The sequence below is a fragment of the Macaca thibetana genome, chromosome 12 (assembly GCF_024542745.1).
Source record: "Macaca thibetana thibetana isolate TM-01 chromosome 12, ASM2454274v1, whole genome shotgun sequence".
NCBI lineage: Eukaryota > Metazoa > Chordata > Mammalia > Primates > Cercopithecidae > Macaca > Macaca thibetana.
In genome coordinates, this window is record NC_065589.1 from 26,256,000 (window position 1) to 26,283,062 (window position 27,063).

The 27,063-nt window shown below is 44.7% G+C and overlaps 2 protein-coding genes across 3 annotated transcripts in view; both read right to left on the reverse strand.

Annotated features, from left to right (window-relative positions):
- Positions 1 to 18,067, reverse strand: part of SMARCAL1 (SWI/SNF related, matrix associated, actin dependent regulator of chromatin, subfamily a like 1) — a 66,114-nt gene extending 48,047 nt beyond the window's left edge. The window contains exons 1-7 of one of the 2 annotated variants that reach the window (XM_050751261.1): positions 17,883 to 18,067; positions 16,605 to 16,641; positions 15,068 to 15,907; positions 14,269 to 14,319; positions 10,053 to 10,286; positions 6,900 to 6,950; positions 1,808 to 1,994 (exon numbers count right to left, since the gene is read on the reverse strand). In XM_050751261.1, the coding sequence (XP_050607218.1) occupies positions 1,808 to 1,994; positions 6,900 to 6,950; positions 10,053 to 10,286; positions 14,269 to 14,319; positions 15,068 to 15,848 (1,304 nt within the window). In that variant the 5' untranslated portion in view covers positions 15,849 to 15,907; positions 16,605 to 16,641; positions 17,883 to 18,067. Of the gene's footprint in view, positions 1 to 1,807; positions 1,995 to 6,899; positions 6,951 to 10,052; positions 10,287 to 14,268; positions 14,320 to 15,067; positions 15,908 to 16,604; positions 16,642 to 17,837 lie in introns of both variants that reach the window. The other variant, XM_050751260.1, reaches the window with a different exon arrangement.
- The window catches only part of RPL37A (ribosomal protein L37a), a 308,451-nt gene that overhangs the window by 67,083 nt on the left and 214,305 nt on the right, over positions 1 to 27,063 (reverse strand). The window lies entirely within an intron of this gene.

Sequence of the window (27,063 nt, forward strand, 5' to 3'; positions counted from 1 at the left end):
GATTGTAACTACAAATATGCAAAATTAAACACATGCCAAAATTGAAAAAAAAGAAAGAAATAGAAAAAAATGCCATACTCAGAAATTAATCAATCAGAAAACACAGATTTAAGCCCCAGTTCCACTTTTGGCAGCTGAATAACTTTAGGCAACTGACTGTCTTTCTGAGCCTCAACTCATTCACCTGCTGAAGAGGCCGACTTGGATATTAGAAGATGCTGACATTTCTAAGAGATTTTGCTTTATAAATTAAAGGGTGTTTTCAATTGTAGTTCTTGCATTAAAGACAACAAAACACGGAATTGACAGCCCTCCTCCTCCAATGCCAAGCCCCTACCTCTTCAGAGTATGAAAGTTAAAATCTGAGTTTATTTAGAAAATTCTGAAGAAAGATTACAAGTACTGTTAGCAGCTTTAGAGCCACAGAGGGAGAAACAGATCTGCCCTGGGCTGCCTCACACACAGAGCCTCTCTCAGGGATAATGGGGTAACAGGTAAGACCAGCACCTACCACGTGGGCCCAAGGATGGCTAACAGTGCCACGAAGAACTTGGATGCTGAAGGCAGGGGCTGCCCAGGGGGTGGGGCTGGGCAACCTCTACTGCAGCTTTAATAAAGAGCCCAGAGGAAGAAAGATGAAAGGAAAAAACCACCCTGAGCCCGGTTAAAACAAGGCCCAAAGGACATCTCACCAGCTGAAGGATTGGAATGGCAATGCCAGAGGACGTTTTGCAGAGTGTGCTATTTAAGAGAGATGGAAGGAAAGGAAGAAAAGAATTAGGGGGAAGGGCTGGGCCAGGTAATGTAATAAAGTGCATTGTGCCCAAACAGCACACCGAGACCCAAATCCTGCCAGAGACGGTAGCCAAGCTTTCACCAAAATACCACAATCAGGCTTCAAGCAGGCAGGCTGTCGCGGTGTGTCAGTGCCATTGATAATTTAGGTTCCTTCCCTTGCACAGGGCTCTATGTCCAATTACACTGTCTAATAACAGCTTCTTATTTCTAGACAGACTATCAAGACTTCCTCTTTCTTCTCCTTGAACTCCCAAATTTTTAAGAGAAGTCTATTTCGAATCTGGCATTTTGCTTCTCCCAAGTAACTCTGGAAAAAAAGGAAAGATCAAGATGTAGGTTTACCTTTTTTCTTCCTCTAATAAGAGCACCTTGACTTTCTTTTGGAGAACTGCTACCTCCCACTTTCAATCCAAGTAATTTAGCTGGGCAGGTCTTACCCTCTGGTTCTAGGGATGGGCCTATCACCAAGTCTAATCAACAAGACCTCAAGCCTCCAAGGCCACGATGACTGGCTCCAACGTTGGTACCAGACTTAAGCCATTGCAGTGTTAGCCCAATTAGGAAAAAGGTGCTTCTGTGTGTTGCTAAGCTGAGAATGCAAGCTGGAAGCCCCTGGCTGCCCGAGCTGCCACACTTAAGGAGCACCTGCTTGGGAACAGAGCAAACAAACAGAAAGCAGATCTGAGAGAGGACAGCAGCCTGATGAGACCTTTAGAGATGCTGGATTTTCTCTTACAGGCACTGAGAAATCTCTTTCCTTAAGCTAGTTTGAATTGGGTTTCTGCACACCTGTAATTCCGAGTCTTGATTAACCCATGGAATTTGAAATCAATGGTTACAATAAGGCTTTGGTAACAGCACACCTGGCGGTTTAATGCCTACACTCTTCTAAATTTTCATCTCTCCGTGGAAAATAAAAGTTCATAAAACAGGAAGCATCTGAATGTGGTCTGTGGTGAGTAATGAAATTCGAGCAAGAGAGGAAGAGAGAGGAAGCTCAAGAACCTACTTGACGCCAGCTCTCTGAAAGGGCATCAGATTGGACACGAGCTTGGGGTCCACTCCAGAAAGGTCTGCCTCCGGGACATCTGGCGTGAGACTCAGAGATGTCTTCTTGAGCTGAGAAGCAAACGCCAGGGTGAGAGTCATGGGCAGAGGATCCAGCTGAACTTGTGGGAGGCAGCGCACCTTTGCAACTGGAAAGAAGAACAGAAGCATATGAGCTGGAGTGTTCATGCCCAAAAGATTTGGAGAAAGGGAAGCTTTGGGATATAAATATTTCCTTCCAGTGATGCTGGTCCTAGGTCCCTATATAATGGGTGGAGAAATCTCTCCTAGTCAGGATCATTAACCCAAGTGGGAAAAATAAATTACTTGGGATCTACATGGAAATGAAAGCAAATGAATTGCACTGACCTTGCTCTCTGAAAGAATGCAGTCTCACCTGATTTTAAACTTCAAAAACGAGGAAAAAAAAAACCTTTATTCAACAGAGAAACAGAAAAAGAATAAACCAGAGAGATTAAAAAAACACATAATTCTTGGGAGAAGGAGGCTGAATTACAAATTAAAAATGCATAGAAAAAAATGACGGACCTAGAGACCTCTGGCAGTGGAATTACCGTTAAATCACTAACCACAGCCTGCTGTCCTGCGGGCTGTCACTTTCAGGATGTTCTTCCCTTTTATCATTTTCCTTTGAAAAATCTAATTAGAAGAGTAGCCATTATTTACAGATCGTCAATTGCTCTTTATCCTTTACCCTTTCAAGGGCACCCTGGGAGTGAGAGTGACCCACCAAGAGGCTAATTGTCCTCCGGTATCCAGTAAAGGAAACTACAAAGAGAAACTGGGTATTATTTTACTTCTATCCAATCTTATTTGGAATTCTAAGGCTGGTTCTCTAGTTCACATGGTCATGTGTGATCGTGTTTTCTTAATACCCTCACAACCGATTCCAAAAGTCTTTTGCCACAACCATCAATCGGTTACCACCGTAAATGCTGATGTGAACGTGCAGGGCTGAGCCATCTACTGCTACCTCCAACTGCTTTGTATTTCAATGTATTCAAGTCCATTTCTCTCCTCCACTAAATATAAGTACCAGTTATTTCTGGAAACAGTTTCCATGAAAAGAATCACCATGAGAGGAAATTAGGTAAGGTTGAAGGCTTTAATACAGAATAGACTGTCCATATTGATGCACAAATACATTTTATACCTCCAAATTAAATCTTAGCATGCTGATTTCTGCACACTTCAGGAGGCTGAGCACTCCATGTGCTTTCAGAAAAACCATTTTCATTTTAATTCTAGTGATCTTCAGAACTCAAATACCTGATGAAAGTTACGAAAGGGCTGATGAACTGGCTGAGAGAAAATGCAGTGCTCTGTAGGCATTATGTTCCTTCAGCCATTTAAGAGGAATAAAACCAACATCTACTCTGTCTCCTACCAACTACTGTTTCCAAAATCCTATGCTGCTAGTTCAGCCATCTCGGTGTTTCTGAGAAAGCCACCATTCCCTGACAACAACTGTCTCTACTGTCCTTTCCCTGGTACTGGGAGATGACAGACGTGCTGTCTGGCTTCGTGAGTCATCTAGAAGTCATTTCTGTAAAATAGCTCTTTGGCAGAATGCTACTAGCCACATAGCAGAGATGCTAATGTTTTCAAATAGCAGCTGACAAGACAAGATTGTTGAGAACCCTTCTGGACTGACAGCAAGGGGAAAACAAAAGGCCTTATGCCAATTTCACTGGGGGCAAAAGGCCTGAGTCACTTAGAAAAGAGGGAGGAGGAAAGCTTAGATTCTCCTTACTAGAGAAAATAACTCCCACTGCTTCACCCATGAGCATGCACGTACGCAGGTCTTATTGTCATTTCTTCATTAGTTTCCTAGGCACACGTTCACTAGCTCAGGGTCAACCATCTAATTTCACTCATGAGGAAGGAGAGCATGGGGTGAGGAGAGAGGTGGGCATTCCCCAGGTTCACAGTACTGGCAAAGAAATTGGAACTAAATTGGAACTGGGCTCTATTCTCACCGCTTTCCCTCCCCAGCTTCTTAGTATAGCTAGCTTCTAAATTTTATAATGGGTCATGTTACAAAGGCAGATGGCAATTCTAGTCTTATTTCTGTCACTGATTTACTGTGACCTTGCAATGCTCCCAGTAAGAAAAGCCACTGTTTCCTTTCTCTGGGCCCAACCTTCTCTCAGTCTACGAAATAGGAAGATCAGTCTTATCTTCCGTGAGACACTGTCGTGATGAGATAGCAGGTAAAAACTCTAAATCTAGAATCTTCACTCAGGATCCATGAAATCATTTTTATCAAGTGCAAAATCTTATTTGTGGCCATTATGTGCATTTCTTTTCTGGGTGAAGAATCCATTATTTTCATCAGGTATTTCAAGGAGTGTGTTGTCTGCAAAAGATCAGGAACCACTCTACAATGCTATGTGAGTCACAAGTCATGGTTTTTCAACACTACATTTATCTGCTAATGCTGTAAGTGTCCTGCTTTTTGTTGTTCCGTAAAAGTCAAGACTTTATAGCTAACATATTTGTGTTTCCTGGTTGAAAGACAAAGGCGAGAAGGAAAGAACTCACTCCTATTTCTCATCAACAATTCAGCTTTTGCAGCCAGGCATGGTGGCTCAGGCCTGTAATCCCAGCACTTTGGGAGGCCAAGGTGGGAGGATCACTTGAGGCCGGGAGTTCAAGACCAGCCTGGCCAACATGGCGAATCTCCATCTCTACTAAAAATACAAAAATTAGCCAAGCATGGGGATATGCACCTACAATTCCAGCTGATAACAGCAGGAGGCAGACAACTTCATAGGCAGACAGGGGTGGGTCCACAGTGAAACCCAACCTTCAAGCTGAAGACAGACTAAAACCTGAAAACCGGGCTGCCAGTTCTAGGTGGAGTCCACAACCCAGAGTGAGAACTTCCTCAGTGCCTTTTAGCCAACTGAATGGTGCTTTTTCCAGGCCTGCCCATGGACGAATCAGCAAACATGCCCCCATTCTGAGCCCATAAAAACCCTGGACTCAGCCACATGTTGGGATTACCCACTTTGGGTCCCCTTTCCACTGAAAGCTGTTCTGTTGATCAATAAAACCCTTCTCTGCCTTGCTCACTCTCCAGTTGTTCATGTAACCTCATTCTTCTTGGATGCAGGGCAAGAATCTGGGACCCGCTGAATGGCAGGTGAGAAAAGGGCTAAACACGTTCCTAGTCTGCTCGCCCAGCTGCGGGCAGTGATGTGCTCCTGTTTGCTGGACCACAGGAGTGAAAAGCGGCAAACTTTCTGGGGGCCCAGACCTTGGGACTCCCTAAGCCAGAGCTGTAACATGCTGTAACACCCCCTTGGGGCTCCACGGGTGCTGGTATCTTTAAGTTTTTGGGCGCCAGCATATTCCCATCATCCAGATGCTGGTGCCCAAGGCAGAAGCAGCTTGTGGTATGCCTCGTCCAGCTGCAGCCTCACGCGGAGCTAGTACCCGTGCCACAGTCTGGAGCTGCCCGCTCCGGTGCAGCAACTGGTGCACCTGGCTGTGTGCCATGGCCAGACCATACACTCACTCGCTCACACACCCTCCACTGCTCCATGCCTAGCTTGCCCTCAGTGAGTGTGGAATCTGGACTAGTAGCGTGAGCCGAGCGGGCAGAGCAAGCCCAGCGGCAAGCCCAGCTGGCAAAGTGGCACCAAAAGGATTCTGTGTAACAGCTACTTGGGAGGCTGAGGCACAACAATCGCTTGAGCCTGGGAGGCAGAGGTTGCAGTGAGTTGAAACTGTGCCACTGCACTCCAGCCTGGGTGACAGTGAGACGCTGTCTCAAAAAGAAAAAAAATTCAGCTTTTGCCAAATAATTCCCTCTAAATCACAAGTTCCAAATAGTAGCAGCCAGAGAGTCTCAAGATCAACGTGAGCCATCCTTTCTGCTTCAGCCAGCACTTATTAAGTTATCATCTCATATTGAAACCTAATTGTGCAGTTCACAGCAAGTTTTGCTCAAGGAACCAAAGGCTCTTCCTTTATATTTAATTCCTATGTCAGGAGAGCAGATAGAGATTAAAGACCACCTCTTTTTTTTTACTAAAGGGACAATGGGACCCAAAATGTTTAATTATTTACCCAATGTCACACAGTAAGTCACATAAGAAGGAGACAAAAGGAAGGAACCCAGTTTTTCCCTCACATTGAAGCCCTAGCCTGCCAGGCAAGATGGCCAATGACTCAGAGCTCCCAGGGTTGGTTCGTGTCTGTCCTGGCCTGGTTGGTACCCACAGATGACTCCTTCCTTGGTTTGGGAGGCCCAGTAGGCCGTCAGGATTGGGAGTAAAGTAGAGGAACATAAGCTATGCTAGCTGCAAACCCAATGCGGAATTGTTACAGCCAGATAGATAAGGGACTAGTATTCTGGTACAGTCTGAGATATGACCATATTTCCTTTTTCCAGGCATGTTAGAATTTATTGCCCTATCTAAGCAAAACACAGAGAAGAAAAATGATAAGCCCAAACTGGCTTCTTCTTCTTGCACTTATGCTGTCTGTACACATACCCCTTGCCTTGGTCAGTCTGTAAAGTGCTTGTTACAATGCAGAAGCCCCTGGCCTTGGCTTCTGCCTCAGACAGAACTCTATTAGGAAGTCCATTCCTAGTGAGACTCTCCTATCTTTCTTGATCATCCCATCCAGTTTTAGAAGTACACTGAGAGCCTATTCTCAGAAGTAATCTATGGTCACTTCCACCTAAGCTAAGCAATCCTAGCTGACTTCTAATTCCTAAAGTCTATGTACCCATGCTTCTAGCACTTCCATGACAGCAGGAAGGTTTCCCAGGCCTGGGAAATTCCACTACTGCCACCTCACCCTTATGGCAAAAGAGGCCTGGCATTTGTCTGGGCTGTCATAAAGCCACCGTCTCAGTGGATGTGGACAAGGCTGCATCCTCACCGTTACTTACCCTGTACTCAAGCATCCCACCAGAGCAAACGAAGGAGAAGATTCTTCGAAAATACATCAAATTTAAGGTGAATTATTAAAGCTTAACAAAGCATGATATAAAACAAGTAAGGAAGGCTTCTCACTTAGTTTACTGTGCTCTTCCAAGAGAAAGCTCCACTTCCTGGTCTTGACATCTGCAATGACAAGAAATAAATAAGCAAATAAGACACCCTGTCCTCCTGCTACGTGATCACACTTACTCATTTATTACTTGGCTTCATAAACTTCCATTAAGCTTAAAGACAATGTGGCAGCTGGTCCTGTACCTAGCACTGCGGATAGAGAAGTTAGGAGAGTACTTTCCCTGGAGGCTTCCCCAATATACTGGGAGGAAAGAGAGGCAGAGATGCTGGCAACACTGGGTTGTAAGGGTTGTGACAAAAGGTGCCACAGGATACACAGCTGGGGAGGGTCTAGCAGGTCAGAAATGCCCTGAGTGACGGGGGTGATAACTGTAGCTCACACCTAAGCACCATTCATGTTCAGCCCGGCACTGTGCCAACACTCAGTGGCACCATCTCATCTACCCTCCCAAGTGGGCTGTTGTTAACTCCATTTTACACATGGGAAAGAAGCTGCATGTGGTCAGAGTGGTCAAACTGCCGAAGTTTCCATTTCAGCTCTGCCTCTTGCTAGCTATGTCACCTTGGGCAATTCACTGTAACACCTCTCCCTCAGTTTCCATATCTGAAAAATAAGCCCCTACCTCACTGCTTACTGTGAGGATTATGTGAAATTAAAGTAAAATGCTTATAAAAGTATGACTGGAAAACAATGAGCACCCTAAAAATCCAGTTATTATGAATTATTGTTAGTGTGATTATTACATCATCTGCTAATTAGCATAGTGTAGTATAAATTACACACATTATCAACTAAAAAGGTGAGCATCTTTCTACCCAATGGTGGCTCATTATTTAAATAGAGGAATTTCTCTACTAATCTATCTTTTGAAAAATCAAGGACGCTTGGTCTCGGTAAATGCTATCTGGGCAGCGAAAGTTCATTCTTCACTGTATGGTTCCTTCAAAAGCAAGGTGGTCGGACAGAGGTATCTTGGACACAGTGAGTCCGTTTCAGGAAAAAGCAAGGTCGTCCAGGTACAACCGGATGGAAGGAACAAAGCAGACAGACTAATCTTAAATGCAGAACTAGAAGAGGAAGGCCCTTCCTGACAACTTGATTCTCACAGTGGCACAGCAGCAATCAGGAAACGTTGTGAGCAACAGCTGAGGCAAAGGAACCAATCATGGTTTTTGGACATCCGGGTGTGAGCAGTATCAGTATCAATACTTTCATGGTACCCACTCCCAGAATGCAGACCATGTCAGGAGTGTGATTTCACAGGCCGGTGACAGACACACATCACTGTATTTGCCTTTTTTATCTTTTATTGAGATTGTAGCCCAGGCTGGAGTGCAGTGGTGCGATCTTGGTTCACTGCAACCTCTGCATCCCAGACTCAAGTGATTCTCCTGCCTCAGCCTCCCAAGTAGCTGGGATTACAGGCTGGAACCACCATGCCTGGTTAGTTTTTGTATTTTTAGTAGACAGGTTTCCATCATGTTGGCCAGGCTGGTCTCAAACTCCTTTGACCTCAGGTGATCCACCCACCTCGGCCTCCCAAACTGCTGGGATTACAGGCCATTGCACCCGGCCTGTATTTGCCTTTTACGGGCCACCCCAAGCAGAAGCCAAACATCCAAGGGGGCAGGAAAGGTAAAGGATCTAGGCTGTTGTGGAGCAGCTCATTTCACGACCCGTGTGGGCCTCGCACAACTCCCCTATGCCCTGCTCACCAGCCTGCCCTCATCAGTCCAAACTCCATCCACCTAAGGATGATGACGTAGCAACCAGCATCAGCCTCCCCCGGAAGGAACCAAAATCCTGATGAAAACTCTTGTTGAGCAAGCAATTCTAGAGGCTTCTTCCAGGACGATGCTTGAATGTGAGGTCTCAAAGGCATGAGGTTTTAAGTATTTAAGTTCTACCTGATTAAGAACAAGATTAAACCAATTCAAGAATGGGGAAACACCGATCCATAAAAACTATATCGTTTTTAAAAAACAATGTGGCCCAAGCTAAGAATGACACCCAGGAGTCCAGAATCTATAGCTGCTTCTCCTCTATTCTGATGGGGCAGCTTTTGAAGAACCTCACAAAAAGATAAAGCAAAACGACCAGGCGTGGTGGCTCACGCCTGTAATTAATCCCAGCACTTTGGGAGGCCAAGGCGGGCGGAGAAGTTCGAGATCAGCCTGGCCAACATGGTGAAACTCCGCCTCTACTAAAAATACAAAAATTAGCCCAGTGTGGTGGCGGGTGCCTGTAGTCCCTGCTACTCAGGAGGCTGAGGCAGGAAAATCACTTGAACCGAGGAGGCAGAGGTTGCAATGAGCCAGGATTGTGCCACTGCACTCCAGCGTGGGCAACCGAGTGAAACTCTGTCTCAAAAATAAATAAAATACAGCAAAACTATTCTGCCTTGGCCAGTAGATTTCAACACTGGCTTATAATTAGGCTCATCTGAAGATTTAAAAAAAAAATGAAACAAACAAACAAAACAGCAATGTCCAAGCCCCACCTCAGACAAAATAAATCAACTTATCTGGATAAGAACTAGGCATCGGTGTTTCTAAAGTGGCCCCGTGATGCTGACGGGCAGGCCGAGAGGAGAACTATCAGCATTTTCAAACTATGGCACCATCACCAGCAGCAGCACCAGCTCAGAGAACTTGTGAGAAACGCAAATTTTTGGCTCCACGCTCAAGTTCCAGAATCAGAAACTCCGGTAGTGGGGCCCAGCGATCTGCGTTTTAACATCCCCTGCAGGCGGTTCCCTGCAGGCTCAAGTTTGAAAACCACGAAGTTTGCATATGGAAAAGCATTTATTTTTATGGCAACCACCTGTTTTTTTGCTCTGCAAAGGCCAAAATAAAAACAGATGGGTTTTAAATGGCTGAAGCAGGAATTTACCTGCTTCCACCAAGAAGGCATTGACCAGGGGGAAATTATGGGGTCTTCTCTTTGGAAGGCCTTAATGACAAAACAGCCGCCACTGTATGTTTACTATCTGGAATAATTAACGTGTCATCTTTCTATAGGAAGAGGAGCAGAACGGGAAGGCTTTCCCAAGAAAGTAAATTTTGAATATTCAAGGTAGAGAAAAACACCCTATGTTGAGATCACAGACCATACTACACATTCGGGGAATCAGACAAAGACCAATTACTTGCCGTATCTTCTGGAATCCATCTGTTTAAAAAGCGCAATCAGGTCCTGTGAATATCCGATGTCTGCCTCGAAGTAGGCCCTGGATATGAGCATGCATCGCCCTTTGACAAAGGAAAGCGACGGAGCTGATGGAAGGCCGGCCTGTCCCTCACTGCTGGTGGAGGGTGACTCGCTGCTGCCATAGGCCCATTCCAGAGGCTGCAGGTTGACCGTGGGGAGGCTCTGGGCTGCTTTCACTGCCAAAGAAGAAGAATCGAACAGAAGTGATAAAGCAGAGGGCTATGATGTGGCTTTGAAACACAGGCAAGGGAAGAGGGAGAAAGTGGGGAAGGGACATGTTCAAGAGGCACTAGGTTTGGCAGGAAGGCAAGAAAAGGCACTGTTAGATTAGGAAGGCTTGAAAGTGTTTTCTAGTTGGGGCTTTGGGAATTTCAATATTTGTTGAATGTAACTTTCCATCTCCTTAAGTTTTTCTTTTTTTTTTTTTTGAGACAGGGTCTTGCTCTGTCACCCAGGCTGGAGTGCAGTGCCATGATCAGGGCTTACTACAGCCTCAAACTCCCTGGCTCAAACCATCCTCCACCTCAGACTCCCCAGTAGCTGGGACCACAGGTGTGTACCACCACATGGGGTTAACTTTCGTATTTTTTGTCGAGACAGGGTTTCGCTATGTTGCCCAGGCTGGTATCAAACCCCTAAGCTCAAGCCATCTACCCGCCTGAGCCTCCTGAAGTGCTGGTATTACAGGCGTGAGGCACCATACCTGGCCTCCCTACATTTTTCAAATCAAAAAATTTAAAATTCAGAAATTAACAAGGGAAAGAGGAAGCTTACCAGGATGAATAAACTTATTAGATAATTTCTGGCACTGTGTTGGAGAAGCCACTGAGGTCAGCACACCACAAATCACCCAGTTAAGCCCACTCCTAGGTCGCTACTCTGTCTACTGCTCAGAGAAGAAAGGAGTGAGGACCAGGATCACCAGGTCACAAACGCACAGTTCTAAACATTATTTCATCTACTACAGATGCATTTTTATAATTAACAAATTCAACTGTATAACACTAAGCTGTCAACAGACACACACTGAAGTGAAAGGCAAAAACCCTGAGTAAAGAAATATAAAAAGAGCTTATGCTTTAAAAAAGTACTAAGACCACAAAAGAAGAGGATAGAGATGTAACCAATTCAAAACAGGAGGAAGAAGACTAACAAACATTTGAAGAAATGTTCACCTTCACAAATAATCAGAAAAATAAGAGACTTTTTTACTTATCAAACTTGTCAAAATTACTTATCAAAATTGATGAGAAACAATTAGACAACCATATTGCTAGTTGGGAATAAAACCTTCTAGAAAACAATTTGGCAATTATAGCAAGAGCTCTAAGAATAATGATTCAACTTCTGGGAATCTATCCCAACTACCAATTGAAAATACAGACCAAAACTTAGGTATGAAGGTGTTCCTCTCCAGCTTTAAAACTGGAAAAACTGGCAGCAAATTAAAATCAAGCAGGAAAAAAAAAAAAAAACAATTTAAGCAATGTACGACACATTCGTAAGACAGAATGTTATATAGCTATTAAAATTTATTTTGTACTAAAAATTTTGGAAAAGACAAAAGTAATTCAACAACACGAAACCATTATGTGAAGGCCAAAATGGCCCATTATGATAATGGACACATTTTCATCACTTAGAATTAACTGTTAACATTCAGTAAAATAAATATGCTTTATGCTGGAGCATTAAATTAAAAGGGCAAAATAAAAAGTATATGCATATATAAAACTTGATATTTTAATGCACAGAAAAAAGGCTGGAGGATATGAAACCAAAATGTTAATAATGGTTAGTTGAGTGGGGAGATTACAGGGGATAGTTTTTCTTCTTCACAGTCAAAATATGTTCTACAGTGAGTATGTGGTAGGGTTAATGAAGCAAAATCCAGAGATACACCTAAAGCAAAATGACAAAAAGACTGATACAGAGACAATTTTATATGTTATACTGATAAAAAGCCAATCACGACACACAATCATGAACCTATCTGAAACTTAGAAATACAAGGAGAAATTCACAAATCCATAATTATGGCAAGAAATTTCAAGCAGGCAAAAGGCCAAGTGTGTAACACATTGGTAAAGATATAGAGGAGTCAAACAATCAGAAAAATTCATCTAAAAGCTATATGGAAATTTTTTTTTTTCACTTCTGTAAGCTTCATTGAGAAGTATATAGGCAGAATTTTGTACCCAATAAACATGGTTTTCAAAACATGTGAGCATTACACAAAGCAATGGTAGTCAGGCACAGTGGCTCACACCTATAATCCCAGCACTTTTGGAGGCTGAGGCAGGTGGATCACCTGAGGTCAGGGGTTCAAGACCAGCCTAGCCAACATGGAGGAAGCCCCATCTCTACTAAAAATACAAAAATTAGCCAGGCGTGGTGGTATACGCCTGAAATCCCAGCTACTCAAGAGGCTGAGGCAGGAGAATCACTTGAACCCAGAAGGCAGAAGTTGCAGGGAGTCAAGACTGCGCCACTGCACTCCAGCCTGGGTGACAGAGTGAGACTCTGTCTCAAAAGAAAAAAAAAAGTAATGATATCAGACAAAAAACCTAAATGAATCTGCAAAAGCAGGAGTCATCTAAGCCACCAGGCACCGTGATCACAACAAGCGTAAAAGACAAAACAAACAACCGCAACAGGTGAAACCACTGGTTTAAAATCACCAGCAATGAGAATACCAGGCATCAAAATCTGCAATCTTTATTCAGAGCCTTGGGTCTCCCCCTTCCAACACCAAACAAATGGATTAAAAAATGAGCCCTCTCTAGACGGAGCTAGCAGCAAGCAGGGTTACAGATTGAACTGTGTCCCTCCGAAATTCATGTTAAACACATAGCACAGGACCTCAGAATGTGATTGTATATGGAGACAGGGCCTTTAAAGATTAATAAGGTAAATGAGGTCACCAAGGTGGGCAACAGTCCAATGAATGGTGTTCTTCTAAGAAAAGGGAGAGATGCTAGGGATTTGCACACACAAAGGAAAATCCACACAAGGACACAGAGAGAAGGCAGCCGCCGCAGGGCATGGAGAGAGGCCTCTGAAGAAACCAACCCTACCAATCTCAGGCTTCCAGCCTCCAGGACTGTGAAAAAATAAACTTCTATTGTTTAAGCCACCCAGTCAGTGGTACTTTGTCACGGCAGCCCTCGCAAACGAACACGCTAGCAGCTACCAAAGAAAGAGATACCGCCTAATGTACACATTTCAAGAGGCCAAGGAGAAAACCAGGAAATTCTACAGGGAGCTGTCCCATCACTGGCCCAAACCACCCTCCCCACAAACTGTACTGGTGCCTCCAGATCATCCTACCTCATGCCCCAAATCTGCAAATCGGCCTAAGCATACATCCTTATCTTTTCCCTTCTTAAGCTGGGGGGAGGAAGAGAGGGTGTAGAAATGGCAGGTGGGGGAGAAGAGTAGAATACATGGAAGATGAAAACACACATGGCTGACGCTTTAACACACGTGTGCAGGCTCCATGCGCCAGGATCAAGTGACAAAAACTTCAGTGTATGATAGTTTTCTCAGAAGACAGAGGGACGTAACCAGGTACTGACTATGACCAGACACTGCATTAGAACTTGCCTGGCCAATGCCCCCTCCTTGCATTTTTGAGTAGTTCGCTGCACAGAGAGTACTCTGAGGATCTGTGCTGTTTGCTGAACTGTTACCTTCCTGGGAGCAGGGGCTGGCAGGCTGCCTGAGCTGCCTGTCACTGCTGGGGCCAGCATAGTCTGGTGGGAACATGTAGTCTGAAGTCATACTGTCTGGGTTTGAATCCCAGTTGTACAACTTATTGGCTATGTGACCCTGTGTTACTGACTTATCCTCCCTGGGCCTCAGTTTTGCCATCTGTAAAAGTTATTATAAGGAATAAAAGTTAGCTTAAGGGACTTAGAATTGCCTAACACATAGCAAGCATCATTTACTGCTAGCTTTTGTTAATATTACCAATGGCCTTCACCCACAGAGCTGCTTCATTAGGCTAGACATAGTGGGAAGGAGTGTGGGGTGGTGCCCTGAAAGCTTTCACCACCTGTAAAGCCATGCATACCATAAGCTAGACTACATGTGATACTCTAAAGATTTTCAGCGCCAGGGTCGCCCTCCATGAGGGACAGCCATGTGCCTACTTACTCAGGGCACTATAGTCATTCATGCTGAAGTTCCACGTCTTGGTGTCAGGATCTGAAACAAAACAGCGAGCTGATGACTGTGGTTACAATTTGTACTTGGGCACTCAACACAAGCTTGTCTTCTAAATGAATCAATGAATGCACGCCAAGTTCAAAACAGCTGACCAGCAAGCCCCCACTGATCTATAAAAATCTCTGTAGAGGACAAACAGTAAATATAGATAATTCTTTTATTCCATGTAGTGGAATCCAACTCAGGCCCTGAGAAGTTATGAACTTCACCTAAGTGGACTGAGGGCAGAGTTAGGACTAGAATCCAAGTTCTCCAGGTCATAGTGTGGTCAGGAAAAGCAGTATGAGGAGCAATGGCTCCAGGCTGTAATTGAGCTGGTCACATCCTGACGCTGCCTTTCCAGACCAATGAAACTGGGCCTGTCACTTACTCTTGCTGAGCCAGTTCCATCGCCTTAAAAACTGACATTACATCTACTTATTTCAAAAAAACTGCTGTTCAGCTTAAGTGCTACAATGCATATAAAGCACCTGGCAGAGGAAGCGTCTTCTCAGTAACATTCAACCATTCTCCAGATGGCCATGTGACAACCATCAAGTTTGGCAGCTGTTTGAGGGAATGACTATTATGAAGGGAAACACAAGCTAAAATTGAAAAATTTTTAACAACTGGATGGACAGAATGTGCCAATGCACTCTCTTAATATTTATGAGAAACGTTAGATTAAAAGAGACTCCAAAAATAAGAAAAAAAAAAACACCAAACACCTGAAGAACAAAGACATTACCATATCTCTTGCTGGGCAGGCTCTTAAACACTGCAATGAGTTCCGCATTGTACCCAATTAACACCTGGAAACGATCGCCGTTCCTTATGCACTTTCCCTTCTGAGAGATCACTCCTTTTTCCACTGAGGACCCTGACTTCTGTTGGAGTCTTCCTTCTGTCCCTGAGCTCAAATGGATATTCGAGGTGGAGGCTTTTGCTGTCTCGGCCTCTAACTTAGCATCCCTGGGAGGCTGTCCAGAGGAATGAGCTGGTGTCTCTTGGGAATTCTTTGCTTTGGCCAAAGGCTCATGAGTTGGGTGAGCAAAGGGTGTGAACCTGATCTCAGGTGAAGCCTCGGCATGACCTTGACCTAACTCATAACTCAAGAGCTGCTGTTTAGGGACCTCTGGAGGACTTTGTGCCAAGGGAGGAGAGATTCCAGTGAGAGCCATTTGACTTCGTGGGCTGTGGCCTGGGCAGGCAGCTGGCATTTCTTCTGGCTTTTTCCACATTCCCTTTGCTTGAAAACTGTGGGAATCATGAGGTCTTTGGTCAGCATTAGATGAGCTACTGAGATTCTGTTGCTTGAAAATTACACCATGGCTCACTGGCTTACAAGACTCCCTTGGGAAATTTTGGGATGGGCCTTGCTTGGCCTGGGATAGGTTGCCAGCAATGGAGGTGCCCGAGCTAGTCCTCTGATGCTGTTCTGCCAATAACTTCTCGGCTCTACGGGCGAGAGCCTTTTGTCGATTCTCTTCAATCTTTTTCCTCTGCTCCTCTGTAAGAGGCAAGGACATTTTCACAGAGAAATGCTTATGCAGGAATGTCAATCTTTAATTGGAAAAATTGGCAAAAGCTGTGGAAGAAAGTAAGCAGAATTAAATGAACATTACATGTATTAATTGCCATGCTCCAACCATGATTTTAACAAGCTTTTGTCCCGGAAAATGCATAATGCACACAACTAAAGGATATATTAAAGTTTCTTTTATAATTGTACACACTCTGAAATAGTAGGTAGCATATGATAAAATAAAGATCCTGATCAAAAAGCAAAAAGCAGGCCAGGTATGGTGGCTCATGCCTGTAATCCTAGCACTTTGGGAAGCTGAGGCAGGCAGATCACTTGAGGTCAGGAGTTTGAGACCAGCCTGGCCAACATGGTGAAACCCCGTCTCTACTAAAAATACAAAATTAGCCAGGCGTGGTGGTGCATGCCTGTAATCCCAGCTACTTGGGAAGCTGAGGCAGGAGAATTGCTTGATCCTGGGAGGCAGAGGTTGCAGTAAGCCAAGATCATGACACCGCACTCCAGCCTGGATGACAAGAGCAAAATTCTCAGAAAAAAAAAAAAAAGCAAAAAGCAAATCTAAAGCTAAAAAGGCATTTCCGAGGCAATATTTCTTTCCTTCCCATGGCCCAGCCAAGGTGAGTTATTAGAACCTAACAAAGTTATGCAGTGCAACTTAAATCCATCAGGATAATGAGAAAGGTCACATTTTTAACCAGAAAGCATAATAGATTAGACTGAAATAGACCAACCAACCACATACCATGGCGTGACACTTGCTAAAATAGTCTCTTTCCAACCTAGAAGAAGGAAAGAAAGCATTAGCCTCCCATAGACTGCACACTAAATTCTCCCCTCACATTCACCCCTCTTTATCATTCCTGGCACATCAGTCTGCCTGTGGCTCAGTGCAAGCCACAGCAGCTGGCCTTAGTACCTGATTTCCAAAACACAACACATGGGACAACTGACTAACTCTCCTGGGAAAATAAGGGGCAGAAAAAAAAATTATGTGTTTACTGTGCAAATTAAGATGCTACATAAAGATGTAAACAAAAAAAGAATAAAATTAATCTGTTATCTTACCAGCCATCAATAACCAGAGTTGAAATTAATAATTTAGGGTATATAGTTCGGATTTTTTTTTCATCCATAACCATATGGCACATATTTAGGAGACATAAGAATTTATTATAAAGTAGTAACATTGTAAACATTCCATATTGCATCCTGATTATTTTTTTCCGTGAATTCACCCGGAATATTTATTTTCCTATGAGCTGAGACATTTTTACAGTATTTTAGAAGCAGGGGGCAGGACACCAATTTGTCTGGCTTGGTTCAGACTAAATAGCCTGCATCTAATGTAATGCTGTGTAATGGTTAGAATGACGATGTAAGGGTACTCCAGTAGCACTGCTTAGGCCTCTGGGCAGCTATAGGGTTCAAAGGCTTCCTTCCCTGCTGGGGCTCCCTTTGGCCAGAACCCAATCCCTCTCCCCACTCCCCCACCACGAAGTATCTATCCCCAGAGAACTTCCACCTTCTTCAACCATTAGCAGTTAGGAAGGGGTGAAGAGGTTAGGGAAAGGTTTTGGAGGTGCACAGCAGAAGCCCTCAGTCTCGCTGGGTAACACACTACTGCCTAAGTTTCCAACCAGGGATCTCCTGCACCTCCAAACTCCCCAAATCCCAGGCCTGGTGAGCTGTCTCCATTAACCAGGGAGATGAGGCCATAAGACCCACTGATCAGCCCCAAACCATAAATCCATCCCGCCACATGGGCGCCGCTCTTCCTCTCTAGGCAGGGACCTCTACCTCCCCGGCATTTCGGGGCGCGCCTCACCCGGCCTCAAGGTAAGCGGGCGCCACGCCCCACTCCCACCCCTACGATCTCCACTTGGATTCACCCTTCCCACTGGCCCACTTCCTCCTCCAGGCTGGCATTGGTCTCGTCCGCCTCCGCCGCCTTCCTGCCAGTCTACCACTTTCTCACCCAGGGAGGCCCAGAACGCGAGCCGCATTAGCCCCCGGCCCTGACCCCAGGCGCGACTCCAGAGCCTCCCGAGAGGGGCCAGTCTTCCGAGTGGACGGTTAGGCCCTGGGTATTCAAGCGCTGCGAGTTCACCCGCCTTATTGTAGCGGCCAGGTCTGAGGGGCTCGGCTACCGCTGAACTACACTTCCCAGCAGGCAACGCGGCCTCAGTTTCGCTTCCAAAAGTAAGACGAGAACGCGAGCAGGGCTGCAGGGTCTTCTGGGACTTGTAGTTCGGGACGGGAGCCTGGCGAGAAACGGGAGCTGCAACGTCATGGGCGGCGAGAAAGTGGTGCACCCTGGAAGTTGTAGTTCTCCAGAGGTTTAGCCAAACGCCAGGTCCTGAAAGCCTGGGACATTGAGGTTCCCAAATCCGGAGTCTCGTGTCTCCAGAGGGCATCCCAGACAGCCATACTAACTTGGCAGCTCTTAATAAAAAGTATCTCCCCGGGGCATCCATTCCTGGTGTTGCTACACTTGCAATTTAAGCCCTACCCGCTGCGCCCGCCTGCCATCGTCGTCATCATTGCGGTCATCAGTCACTGCGTTTAGCATAAATATGAGTCACCTCATTTAACCGCACAACACCCTATGGAACACATTCTTGTCCCCATTTTACAGAGGGGGAAATTGAGACAGCTAGTTGATAATATTTCTCAAGGCTTTATTAAGCTAGCTTGTGATTCTGATTCCATAGTCCCTCCTCTTGAGAGAAGAGTCATGAGACTTGAGTCACTTTACCCCATCCTGAGCACAAACATCCTGAGCTATCCTGAGCACCATTGGTGATAAATATAATATTTCTTTATCATCAGTGTGCATATCAATGTTGCTATTGTTCTATTTTCAAACATGGCTTATTTAAAAACAAACATGTCTACTAAAGGATTTGGAAAAAAATGGACAAGACATGCTAAGAAAAAGGAAGCACAGCAATGTGTGTAGTTTGATTCTTTTTTTTGTTTGTTTTTTTAATTCTCACCTATACATGTATGTAAACTCATAAAGGTCTGGGAAGGAAACTTGAAAACTCACCAAACTGTCCAGGAGCAGTGTGGCATGGAATACAGTTTTCAGCTTTTTAATCTTTATTTTTCAGAATGATTTGAATTTTCTAAAGTAATAATGTAGAACTTGTGTGACTTTTGAAGCAATAAGTAATCTTCCTTCCTCCTTCCTTCCTTGCTTTTTGTTTTCTTTTTGACAGAGTCTCATTCTGTTGCCCAGACTGAGTGCAGTGGTGTGATCTTGGCTCACTGCAGCCTCCGCCTCCTGGGTTCAAATGATTCTCCTGCCTCAGCCTCCCAAATAGCTGGGATTATGGGTGCACGCCACCATGCCTGGTTAATTTTTGTATTTTTAGTAGAGACAGAGTTTCACCATGTTGGCCAGGCTGATTTCGAACTCCTGACCTCAAGTGATCCACCTGCCTTGGTCTCCCAAAGTGCTGGGATTACAGGTGTGAGCCATTGCGCCTGGCCCATTTTTCTTAAATAACAAAGACATTGCCTGTCTTAGGGGATTTGTGTGAGGTTTAGTAGTAGAAAGTATTCAAATCTCAGCTCTGCCCTTTTTTTGACCTGACATACCCAGTGACTGGGCCTCCATTTTCTCATCTGTAAAGTAAATGTAGAAAACAATACCACCTTGGTAAATCCCCTTGTTATTAGAATCAAAGCAGGGCATTATGAGGGGAAGTGCTTAGTGAACTGTGAAATCCCGGAACAGGTAAGAGAGGAATGTTGTTATTATTTGAGGTAAATCTCTTATATCGTCCATTTCTCTATACCCAGTGCTCATTTCCTACTATATAGTGTGAACAGAAACTAGTTAATGAACACCTGTCCCTGCCCTTCCTGTCTCCCAACAGAGTCAGTTAATTTGCTAAGAAAGCTGAGTGCTGTGCACTTGACTCATGTCTGTCACCAATTCATATGACCATCACTTCACTTTCCTGGGCCTCAGTCGTCTCACCTGTAAAATGATATCCTGCTATGACATATGCTAAGAGGGCCTGTGGACCAGCGGATCCTAATCTTAGATCCTAGAATTCTTGTAGATTCACAGATCTTACCCCAGAAATTCCAATTCAGTAAGTCTGGAATTGAGTTAGAAGATGTAATTACCTTTCTAGCTCTACCATTCTAAAATTCTAAGAATAGGAAATTAAAATATGCATTTGAGGCCGGGTGTAGTGGCTCATGCCTATAATCCCAGCACTTTGGGAGGCCAAGGTGGGCAGGATCACCTGAGGTCCAGAGTTCGAGACTAGCCTAGCCAACATGGTGAAACTCCAACTCTACAAAACCCCATCTAATAGAAAAATTAGCCAGGTGTGGTGGTGCACGCCTGTAATTCCAGCTACTCGGGAGGCTGAGGCAGGAGAATCACTTGAACCCCAGAGGCGAAGGTTGCAGTGAGCTGAGATCATGCCATTGCACTTCAGCCTGGGCGACAAGAGTGAAACTCCATCTCAACAACAACAAAAAATGCATTTGGGGGGAATAATCCTCTTCAGAAAGTAAACTAATTAGATCCCACTCAACAGTTACATCTTTTGCTTTGTCAATAGCATCGTTTACTGAAGTCTTAATGTATGCAAGGCTTTTTAAAAAACTATTATTTCACCAGTTCTTAAGGTAGATTATAATGAAAATTCATTTAGTAAAAAAAAGTTTAAAGGCCTGGAAGAAAACATAGGAAACAAGGAGTGAAAAGAGAGGAGAAGACAGTTGTAGCAATCAAGCTCCAATTTGACCTTGAGCTTTCTAGCGGATAAGCAAAAATGTCCAGAAGTCATGTAAGACCTTCAACCAAACACAGCACAGCTGAAGCTCCCGAATACTGGTTACCTAAGCACTGAGCAGTGCCAAAATGGTTGGAAGCGTCACCTGGTTGCCTTAGAAACAAGCAAACAAAAGGACAATGGAATGAATATGTTGTAAAACTAAATTTTTACAATTAATTATAAAATCCTGAGGGTCTATTTAATAGGTTTTAAAGTTTAACTGGTTTTTCTTTAGTAAAGTGATGATTATCGTAAATACCTCTATTGGGCAAAATAAAAAGTTGTTTTTTCTTCCAAAACTTAATCCAATAATGTTTAGTCTGTGAAATCCAAAAAGCTGGCAGACACCACTATAAGGGAATCCAGAGATGAGTAAGGTCCAGTTTTTCTCCCTCCAAAAGGTTACAGTACTTGGAGAACAGAAGACAAATAACTAGAACAGCCAGCTATAACAAATGTCTCAAATATTTGTCCCAAATATTGTGTGGGATATACTTGCACTAAAAATGGATTTAAACACATCTGAAATTCAAATGTAACTCGGCATACTGTATTTTACTTAACAGCCTCCTATTATCAGTAGCTCAGGACTTAGTTGAGCAGCAAGCAAATATGCATTGATAGATGATTCACGGATATATTGACACACTGCATTTTAAAGCTAGAAGGGGCTTTAGAGACCATCTGGTTTCATAGGTGAGGGAATAGAGGCCAGATCGGCTGCCAGTCCATATGGCACCTGTGTTAGTCTGCTCAGGCTCAAAAAAAAAAAAAAAAAAAAAAAAAAAAAAAACCACCACCATAGACCGGGTGGCTTAAACAACAGAAATTTATCTTCTCACAATTTTGGAGGCTGCAAAGTCCAAGATCAAGGCCGATTTGGTTTCTGGTGAGGACTCTCTTCCTCTCCTCTCTATGTCCTCATGCAGTGGAGAGGGAGAGAGCACAGGCCCCTCTGGTGTCCCTTGTTAGGACGCTGATCCTGTCATATCAGAGCCTCGCCCTTAGGACCTCACTGAATCTTCATTCCCTCCTTGCAGGTCTTGTCTCCAAATATGGTCACAGTAGGGGTTAGGGCTTCAGTATATGAATCTCAGGGGCACACAGTTCAGTCCATAGCAGCACCTTTGTGTGTTGTAAAAACACACCCCTTTCTCCCAGGAAAGCAGCCTGGCTCCAGAACCCACTGCAAGCAGAGTATTGCCAGCCCCCAGCGGGGTCCCCGGCCAAATGGCAGTCTTGCTGCCACCCCAGAAGAATGCCTCGCTTTTGCCAAAGCTACTTCCCCAGGTGGAAGAAACATCGATTTCCCATCTCTCTTTGGAGTAACCATCCCTCCCCAACTTCCTGCAGACTTGGGAGAGTGTTCATCAGAGGGCCTCACCCTCGGGGAAAGTAGTGGATGCAAAACATGAGGGAAAACACCAGACCCCTCCTTCTGGGAACTTAATCTATAAGGATATGATACAATGAGAAAAAGACAACGGAGCTGATAGAGCCCAGCAGTGGCTTTGAATGGAGTCTGTTCCTTAGTTCCTGTCACCTAGCTGCGAGAGTCACCCTGCCCCTGTTATTCCTGAGCCTTGATTTTGCTATTCTGTGAACTACCTCTAGCCTTCCAGTGAATTCTTTATTTTTATTTTTGGAGTAGGGAGACTCTAATTAACCAAAGTCAGTCTCTGTTGCTTGCATCCAAAGAACTCCGACTTCTTCTTCTTCTTTTTTTTGTGTGTTTTGAGGCGGAGTCTCGATGGGTCACCCAGGCTGGAGTGCAGTGGCGCGATCTCGGTTCACTGCAACTTCTGCCTCCTGGATTCAAGCAATTCTCCTACCTCAGCCTTCTGAGTAGCTGGGATTACAGATGCAAACCACCATGCCCAGCTAAATTTTGTACTTTTAGTAGAGACGGGGTGTCACCATGTTGGACAGGCTAGTCTTGAACTCCTGGGCTCAAGTGATCCACCCGCCTCAGCCTCCCAAATTGCTAGGATTACAGGCGTGAGCCACTGTGCCTGGCCAAGAACCCTGACTTCTAACTCTCCAGTCAAAGGAATTTTATCCTCCCTCCCTCCCTTTTCCTTCCTTCTTTTCATCCTTCCCTGAAATATGCTGAACTCTCAATAAGCTGAAAGTTTAGTGTGAAATACAGGTGCAAAAAGGCAACGTTTACAAAAGGATCCAAATAATGTGAATTTGTCATTCTCAGGTTCAACCAAAGTCCCTTAGGATTCCACAACACCATCTCTAGGTTATCTTGGATTCTTGGTCCCTTGAGGACAAGAGTTGCATCTAAGACATATTCTTTCCAGTCTATAACTCTTAATTATCCACCTTGTGTACTCTGGGGTCCTCAAAGTGTAATAGCAGCACTACGAATACATTTCCAGAGAATCTATCTCATTTTCTTTTCCTAACCCATAAAGTGGGATTTAGAAAGGACCTTAGAGAGCATTAATCTGTCTTTAGAGCTAAAGAAATGGAAGCCCCGAGAAGTTAGCTGTGCTTGATGTCATAGACCAGGCAGAGGCCAGGCTGGAATGAGGCACCTCGGTCCCCTGGTAGGGCTCTTTCTAGATACTAATTAAATGCTTGCCCTTGCCTGACAGTGTATGTCTGGGCACCTAAAGCAGCTTCAAGTTCCTCTCTCTGGAGCTTACCTGCTAGTGATGTAAGTACTGGGCTTCCCTCTTCCCTCAGCAAGGATTCCCTAGAGAGCGCTTGACAGCCCTTTGGAGAGAGCCTTTTTGACAGCCACCCCTAGGGCATGTCATCGCTCAGGTTAATTACACCTAGAGTGCTGTGATGAGATTCAGGAGCAGATGCAAGACTTTGGGTGGAAAAGGAGGCTATTCCCCTCTCAGATGCTGCCAGTTGGCAAAGACATTTGCATATCCAAAGCACAGAGGAGTAATGTAAAGGTTTATAAGCCAAGAAATTCACCTTCCTTAGCGGTTGTTCCATTCTGATGGACTTAATTGCTTGGAGTCTGACAGTTCCGTTTTTCTTCCTCCTCTTGTCTGCCTCCGTCTAGCCCTCCTTCTCCCTCAACTCTAAATGTCTTATGAAGACAGAATCTCCATGTGATTTCTTTACACCACGCATTCCATGGCTTGGTGTGAGAGTTCTCTTAGTGTCTTAATTTCTCTAACTGGTCTTGGTGGCTGTGATTACTTCACAAGCCTCTCTCTCAAACCTGGCACATTTTTTGCTGGGATGGCTTTGTCCGTCCTTTGCTAAAAGCACCCATCTAGACACCCTGCTCCAGTGTTTTTAGACTTAAGAAATTTTACTTTTTCTATTCCTTCAATATTGCAAATTCCACTTATTATTCACATTCATCCATTCGTTCTTTTTCTTCTTTTTTTTTTTTAGACAGGGGCTGAGTCTGTCATTCAGGTTGTAGTGCAGTGGTGTGACCTTGTCTCACTGCAAACTCTGCCTCCCGGGCTCAGATGATCCGCCCACCTCAGCCTCCCAAGTAACTGGGACTACAGGTGTGCACCAGCGTGCCCGGCTACTTTTTGTATTTTTAGTAGAGACGGGCTTTTGCCATATTGCCCAGGCTGGTCTCGAACTCCTGGCCTCAAGTGATCCACCCGTCTCAGCCTCCCAAAGTGATCCCCCAAAGGGATTGATTACATGTGTGAGCCACCACACCTAGCCCTCATCCATTCATTCTTATTTTCACTTAACAAAAATTCAAGGACCTACTATGGGCCGCACAGTGTGCAGAGGCACCAAGGCTGCAATACTGACGTCACCCTTTTAAAATAAAGCTTACAGTTTAGTTAGGGAGGCAGATCCCCCACATACAAAATAAACAAAAAGAAACAAATCAGCTAAATGATAAGTGCTGTGAGGGACCTAAACAGAGGGCCCAATTGGACACTTAAGATGGAACTATTTCAGAGTGGCAGGAAAGGTGTCCCCAGGGGAGACCTGAAGGAGGAGAGGAGGCAGCCATGCGGAGCTCAGAGGGACGCGGGTTCTGAATGAGCTACAAGGGCAAGCAACATTGAGCCCAGGCAAGGAAGAGCTGAGCTGGGCATGTTTGGGAAGTGGAAGCGAGGATGGCTTGGCTGGAGGAAGTGCAAGAGGATAAAAAGGACACAAGATGGGGCTGGGGAGAGAAATAGGACAGATAACATCCAGGTTCTGCAGTACCACACAAAGACATTGGGAATTTGTTCTGAGAGCAACAGGAGGCCCCTAATAAGATGCACACCAGAGTGGAGTAACTTGTGTGTCTCAGGAAGGTTCTTGCTTTCTGGGGCAGAAAGCCCCAGAGGAGGGCAGAGTGCCGACAGGAGGACCTCTTAGGAAGCCGTTGCAGGAGTTTGGGGAAGAGATGATGGTGATGGAACTGGATGGACAGATTGGAAAGCTATTTGGAGGTGGCCCCAGCACCATCTCTCTATCTCAGGGAGCCTGAATCTCTGAGTCCAGCACATGCACATGCAGAACTCCCCTGCTCGCCTCCTGTTGGCCACAATGGACATGAAGTTGGCTTAGAAATTTGAGTTTGGCTAGGCGTGATGGCTTATTCCTGTAATCCCAGCACTTTAGGAGGCTGAGGCGGGCGGATCACTTGAGGTCAGGAATTTGAGACCAGCCTGGCTGATGTGGTAAAACTCCATCTCTATTAAAAATACAAAAAAATTAGCTGAGTATGGTGGCACATGCCTGTAATCCCAGCTACTCAGGAGGCCAAGGCAAGAGAATCGCTTGAACTTAGGAAGTGGAGGTTGCAGTGAGCCAAGATCATGCCACTGCACTCCAGCCTGGGTGACAAAGCGAGACTCCCTCAAAAAAAAAAAGAAAGAAAGAAAGAGAAAAAAAGAAAGAGAGAAAGAAAAAAGAAAGAAAGAAAGAAAAAGAAAGAAAGAAAGAAAGAAAGAAAGAAAGAAAGAAAGAAAGAAAAAGAAAGAAAGAAAGAAAGAAAGAGAGAGAAAGAAAATTGAGGTCATATACTAAACTTTCTTTTACTTTTTTCTTTTTTTGAGACATGATCTTGCGCTATCACCCCAGGCTGGAATGCAGTGACATGATCATAAATCACTGCAACGTTGAACTTCTCAGCTCAAGGGATCATTTCACCTCAGCCTCTTGACTATCTGAAATTACAGGCACATGCCACCAAGCCCGGCTAATTTTTAAGATTATTTTTTGTAGAGATGGGGTCTCACTATGTTGCCCAGGCTGGTCTTGAACTCCTGAGCTCAAGTGATCCTCCTGCCTTGGCCTCCCAAATTGCTGAGATTTCAAGTGTGAGCCATCACATTGGGCTGGACTTTCTTATGGACCATTTATTCCTGCATATGAGGCAGCTTATTTACAGAGACATAGATTGGAAAAATTATGTTCTTTCATGATTATTAAGGGACAATGAAGGCAAAGGGAAGCCAAGTAGCTTGTGCAAGGATATAGAGAACACTGGAGTCCAAACTTGATCTCAGGCATCCTAGTTTCTTCTACTTATCCAGCAGGCCACTGTAGCTCCAGCAAGTGGAGCACCATCAGCCTTTGCTCAGTAGTCTACTCTTAATATAATTGAATCCACCACACTGGAAATTCCGTAAGTGTTCACAGTGCATTTTTGTCTACAGATGTGAAATGTTAAGGTTGGATTAGAAGTCATTGGCTGACTGCAATGTCCCTGAGGACCACAAGGGGGCGAATAGATAGGCTGCCTGTGTCCCTCTGTCCCTCTGTCTCTGTGTTTCACTTGCCCCCTCTGTACTCCTTAATTTTTTTTTTTTTTTTTTTTTTTTTTTTTGAGAGTCTTGCTCTGTCGCCCAGGCTGGAGTCCAATGGTACAATCTCGGCTTACTGTAATCTCCACCTCCCGATTTCAAACAATTCTCCCGCCTCAGCCTCCCAAGTAGCTGGGATTACAGGCACTCGCCACCACGCCCGGCTAATTTTTGTGTTGTTAGTAGAGACAGGGTTTCACCATGTTGACCAGGCTGGTCTCGAACTACTGGCCTCAAGTGATCTGCCTGCCTGGGCCTCCGAAAGTGCTGGGATTACAGGCGTGAACCACCACACCCGGCCTACTCCTTAATTCTACATGTGTATGCTTTGTCTCTTTGTGTCATTCTTTTTCATTTTATTATAGTAAGTTACATCTATTTCCACCCCCCTTTTTTTTTAGATGGAGTCTTGCTCTGTCGCCCAGGCTGGAGTGCAGTGGCGCCATCTCGGCTCACTGCAAGCTCCGCCTCCTGGGTTCACGCCATTCTCCTGCCTCAGTTTCCTGAGTAGCTGGGACTACAGGCGCCCACCACCAAGCCCGGTTAATTTTTTGTATTTTTAGTAGAGATGGAGTTTCACCATATTAGCCAGGATGGTCTCGATCTCCTGACCTCATGATCCGCCCACCTCCCAAAGTGCTGGGAT